Source organism: Myotis brandtii, unplaced genomic scaffold (genome assembly GCF_000412655.1).
Source record: "Myotis brandtii unplaced genomic scaffold, ASM41265v1 scaffold27, whole genome shotgun sequence".
NCBI classification, from domain to species: Eukaryota; Metazoa; Chordata; class Mammalia; order Chiroptera; family Vespertilionidae; genus Myotis; species Myotis brandtii.
The window spans coordinates 1,109,936-1,115,392 of record NW_005360272.1 but is presented as its reverse complement, the minus strand read 5'-3'; the positions used below and the strand labels follow the sequence as shown (position 1 = coordinate 1,115,392).

Here is a 5,457-nt window from a genome sequence, read left to right as displayed (position 1 = left end):
CCATCACTTCTCTCCCTGCTACCACTCCAACAAAATGGCTCCAAACAAAGACCACTGAAAATAGCCTTGCTGCTCCTGCTCACAGAAAGAAGCAGGTAGAAAGGGCGTTGTCCAAGGAATCAGCCACAGAGTATACCTGTTACCTTTGTCAGGTCAAGGCCCCTGGAGCCCAGAGTCCTTCCGTGGTGGTCTGTGGATCAAAGATCTTCCACCCTCATGCTCCTGTGTCTGTGGGGTGGTCCAGTGGGGAGCTAACAGGTAGTCTTGGAAAAACTACTACTTCCTTTCTGGGTAGCTTTGATTCAATCATTTAATTTCTCTCAGCCTCCATTTCTAAAAAATAGGCATTCAAGTGTGTCTTCCCTTGGCATTTTGAGGATCTATTGGGATATTTTTTTAAACTTCTTTTAAAAGAGTAAAATAATAGGAGGAATAATGGGTTTGCTATTATTCTTAGAAGGGGTTGGGATCTAGGACAATCCAGAATAGAGTTTCAGATATAGAGAAAATTACTGTTCTGCCCCCTCCCATGTTTATATTAGATGAAACTGAATTTAAAAGAATGTCAAGCGCTAGCTGGTTTGGCTCAATGGATAGAGCGTCAGCCTGCAGACTGAAGGGTCCCGAGTTCGATTCCAGTCAAGGGCACATGCCTGGGTTGTGGGCTCGATTCCCAGTAGGGGGCATGCAGGAGGCAACCAATCAATGATTCTCTCTCATCATTGATGTTTCTATCTCTCTCTCCCTCTCCCTTCCTCTCTGAAATCAGTAAAAATATATTTTTTTAAAAAATAAAAAGAATGTCAAGCCCTGATGAAATCAATAAAAATATATTTTTTAAAAAAATAAAAAGAATGTCAAGCCCTGGCCAGCATTGCTCAGTGGTTAGAATGCCTGCACACTGGAGGGTCCTGAGTTCGATTCCTGGTCAAGGTCACATGCCTGGGTTGCAGGATGATCCCCCAGCCCTGTTGGGCCCGTGTGGGAGGCAACCAATTGATGTGTCTCTCTCACATTGATGTTTTCTTTCTCTCTCTCTCCCTCGCTCGCTCCTTCCCTCTTCCCTTCCACTCTCTAAAAATCAATGGAAAAAATATCCTGAGCTGAGGAATGACTAAAAAACAACAACAAAAAAGAACATTAAAACAGAAAATTACTATCCAGAATATATAAAGAATTCCTACTGATAACTCAGCAGCAGCAACAACAACAAAAAAACTGATTAAAAATTGGCAAAGGGCTTAAATAGACATTTCTCCAAAGAATATATACAAATGGCCAAATAAATACATGAAAAAATGTTCAGCATCACTAATCATTGGGGAAATGCAAATCAAAACCACAATGAAGTGCCACTTCACACCCATTAGGATGGCTACTATCCAGAAAACCAGAAAATAACAGATGTTGGCAAGGATGTGGAGATATTGTAAGCCTTGTTCATTGCTGATGGGAATGTAAAATGATGTAGCCACTGTGAAAGAAAGTATAGTGTTCCTCAAAACATTAAACAGAATTTTCTAACAATCCAGGAACTCTACTTCTGGATATGTACCCCAAAGAATTGAAAGCAGAGACTCTAAGAAATATTTTTACACCCACGTTCATAGCAGTGTTATTTACAATAGCCAAAAAGTAGAAATAACCCAATGGCCATTGACAGATGAACGGAAAACAAAATGTGGTGTAGACATACAATGGGATAGCCTCAAGAAGAAGGAAATTCTGACACAGGCTACAACATGAATGAACCTTGAGGACAGTATACTAAGTGAAATAAGCCAGTCACAAAAGGCTAAGTACTGTATGATTTTACGTATGTGAGGTACCTAGAATATTCAGATTCCTAGAGACAGAAAGTAGAGTGGTGGCTGCCAGGGGCTGGGGGAAGGGGAAATAGGGAATTATTATTTAACTAGAGGCCCGGTGCATGAAATTCGTTCATGGGGGAAGGGGTGTCCCTCAGCCCAGCCTGCACCCTCTCCAATCTGGGACTCCTCAAGGGATCCCACAATCCAGGACTTCTGGCTCCCAACCACTTGCCTGCCTGCCTGATTGCCCCTAACCGTTTCTGCCTGCCAGCCTGATCACCCCCTAACCACTCCCCTGCCAGCCTGATCAATGCCTAACTGTTCCCCTGCTGGCCTGGTTGACCCTAACTGCCCTCCCCTGCCGGCCTGGTCACCCCTAACTGCCTTCCCCTGAAGGCCTGGTTCCCCCCAACTTCTCTCCCTGCAGGGCTGTTCTCCCCCCTAACTGCTCTCCCCTGCAGGCCTGATCGCCCCCAACTGCCCTCCCCTGCTGGCCTGATTGCCCACAACTGCCCTCCCCTGCAGGTCATCTTGTGGTGGCCATCTTTGACCACATGGGGGTGGCCATCTTGTGTGTTGGAGTGATGGTCAATTTGCATATTACTCTTTTATAGATAGGATGGGTTCAGAGTTTCATTTAGGAAAGATGGAAAAAAATTAAAGAGATGGATGGTGGTGATGGTTGCATAACAATGCGAATATACTTAATGCCACTGAACTGTATACTTAAAAGTGGTCAAAATTTGTAAATATTTTGTTATGTATATTTAACACAGGTTTTTAAATGATAATGTAAAAAATTGGTTAAAATGGTAGCTTTGTGTTATCACAATTTTAGAAAAAGAACATCAAAGACAGCTTTTAAGGGGAACAGAGACCTCTAACTGGCAGCCTGTGGCACATTTAGTTTAGAGCAGCAATTCAACTTCATTGGCTTAAGGCCTGTCATTTTATGGGATCCAGGGGCTTGTGAGCCCCCCAAGTCCTTTTAATACCAGCTGGTATAGCTACTACCTCTTCCTCTGAGTTACTGCCCAGGTGCCCAGTAGATCTCCCCAGGGGCAGGGCCAGAGTAATGGGGCTTCTCTGCCCAAGATAGTAATTTTCCATTCTGGTCCTGCCTCAGCTTCTCAGCAGGGTTTGGACCTTGTTTCTTGGTTTGGGGGAGCACAGCAGGTATCCTGGGCCTGTGCCACCAGCAGCTGATTTTCCCGCCCCAGAGAGCTGAGCACCATGAGGAAATTTCCACAGCTTTCTCGGCTCCCTGCGTGTTCTCAGGAGTGACTTATCCTCTGTTCTCTGTAGGTTTTCTTTTCCTCTGCCTGCAGCATTGCTGTGAATGCCACCCTGAGGCAGAAAGCTGAAAAGTTCCAAGCTCACTTGACCAAGAAGTTTCGGTGGGACTTTGCAGCGGAGCCTGAGGACTGCGCCCCGGTGGTTGTGGAGCTCCCCGAAGGGGTGGAGACGGGCTAACTGGGAGTGCTCTCAGCTGGGAAGACTCCTTCCCACACAGCTGCAGCCTGACCTCTCTGCTCACCCCTTCACCTGGACCTGCCGGGACAGCAGCCCCACCAGGTTCTGCAGAGATGGAGCCGGAATTCCCTCCTTCACCACCACATAACATTCCTTCAGTGCCAAAAGGCTGTGCCATCCTGAAGGCACATTCGTGGGCTCCCCATCAGCCTGGCCTTGGTGCTAACCTGACTGACTTCCGGATGGACTCTTACAGAAGCTCTTGGGAGAGACCTGCCTCTGCAGCAACCTACTTTCTTCTGAATGAGAACTGATTGCGTATTCCACAGGATGGTTGGAAAGAAAGAAACCCGGGACTGCGGAGGGGTGTGAGATGTCATTTGGTGACTTTTAAGTTAAACAGAGGGCAGAGGGAGATGAGCCAGAATTTCAACCTGCCTCTTGTTGAATGGGAATACATCGCAGAAAACTCAGGAGCCCCAGACTGGGGAGGGCGTAACACAGAAGACAGTTGGGTTGTATCTGACAAGTCATCAGCTTTTGCTTTTCCATCTAAGTTCCTTTCTCCTGTCCAGAGGTCCCACCGGGTAATCTCCCCAAGATTGTTGTGGCCCCTGACTTCAGGGGCCTTGTGAGTGCCGTGCCTCTCCCACGTGTTCTACTCTGAGACCTCAGACCCAGAAGAGGGACCTGGCAACCCCCCTCTCCTGCATGGCCCTGTTGCTCAGCAGAGCCGCCATGGCTGTTCCTGATGACCCGGAGGTTCAACAAGAGAAAGGTTCTTGCCCTGGGCAGGCTTCTCAGCCCTGTTGGAGTTCTGTGCCTTTATTCAGGCTCTAGAGATGACTGGTCAGCCCAGATTTTTCCATTCCTGCTGTGGAGCTTTCAGCCACAAGAGGAATGATGCTCACGTTGCCTGGGAGTCCTGAGGGCATGCCCTTCAGGCACGCAGGCCCCTCATTCTGACCTCGAGCTGTACTATGATCAGAGTCCCTGTGCTGTTTTCCAAGGCTGCAGCTCACACCAGGTTTCTAAATGAGAATTCCTGCTGGTTCCACTTGTTTCCTTGGAGATGTTTTTCCAGGAGCATAATGTACATTAAAGTCTTTGAGTTGAGACTGAATCCCCTTGTGTGAGTCTCTTTTGCAGTTAATCTGCCCAGATTCCAGAGCAGCCAGGCCACTGTCCATAGACACACATCTCCTCCCTACTGAGCACCAGGACACACTCACCCAACCTCTGCAGTCTCAGGAGGAGGCAAGCAGCCAGCGTTGCCTCGTGTTAACGTTGCCTGGGAGTCCTGAGGGCATGCCCTTCAGGCATGCAGGCCCCTCATTCATTAGGGCTTCTGAGACAGAAACACCTGGCAGGATTGAGGCCCTATATCTGTATAATAACCAGAAGTTTCACCTTCTGTGAATTTGCTGTTCTTTTCCTCCCCAAAGCCCACTCATCAGAAGTACTTGGGGAGCTTGTTAAAAGTGTGGATTCTGAAAGAATGAAGTTCTGATCTATGCTACACCATGGATGAACTTGGAAAACATTGTGCTGAGTGAAAGAAGCCAGATATACAAGGACACATTATGATTCCATTCATTTGAATTGTCCAGAATAGACAAATCCATAGAGACAGATTAGTTATTGTCAGGGACTGGGAGAGGGGAATGGGGAGTGATGCAAATGAGAACAGGGTTTCTTTTTGGGGTGAAAGATTTTAGAATTAGGGGCGATGGTTGCACAACCTTATGAATATACTAAAAACCACTGAAAGTGTGTACACTTTGAAGTGGTGAATTTTATGGTATGTAACATATCTCAGTAATTTTTTTTATTGATGTCAGAGAGGAAGGGGGAGGGAGAGAGAGATAGAAACATCAATGATGAAAGAGAATCATTGATCCACTGCCTCCTGCACGACCCACACTGGGGATCAAGCCCACAACCTGGGCATGTGCCCTGACTGAGAATCAAACCATGACCTCCTGGTTCATAGGTTGATGCTCAACCCCTGAGCCACAGGGGCCGGGCTCATTAAAAATTTTTAAAGGTGCAGATTCACGAGGCCCACCCTGCAGGGATTGAGAGGTGGTGAATCTGGATATAACCTGGATACCCTCAGTGTTAGTAACCACCTTGAAGTGACAGCATTGCAAGGTAAGTACCCAGAGCTCCA

At 47.0% G+C, this 5,457-nt stretch overlaps 1 protein-coding gene across 4 annotated transcripts in view; it reads left to right on the top strand.

Moving 5' to 3' along the window:
• Positions 1-4,404, top strand: part of AAR2 (AAR2 splicing factor homolog) — a 20,995-nt gene extending 16,591 nt beyond the window's left edge. For all 4 annotated transcript variants that reach the window (XM_005868482.2, XM_014541428.1, XM_005868483.2 and 1 more), the window contains one exon: positions 3,117-4,404. In XM_005868482.2, coding sequence (XP_005868544.1) covers positions 3,117-3,284 — 168 coding nt within the window. In that variant the 3' untranslated portion in view covers positions 3,285-4,404. The remainder of the gene's footprint in view (positions 1-3,116) is intronic.
• Positions 4,405-5,457: the final 1,053 nt, after the last annotated feature.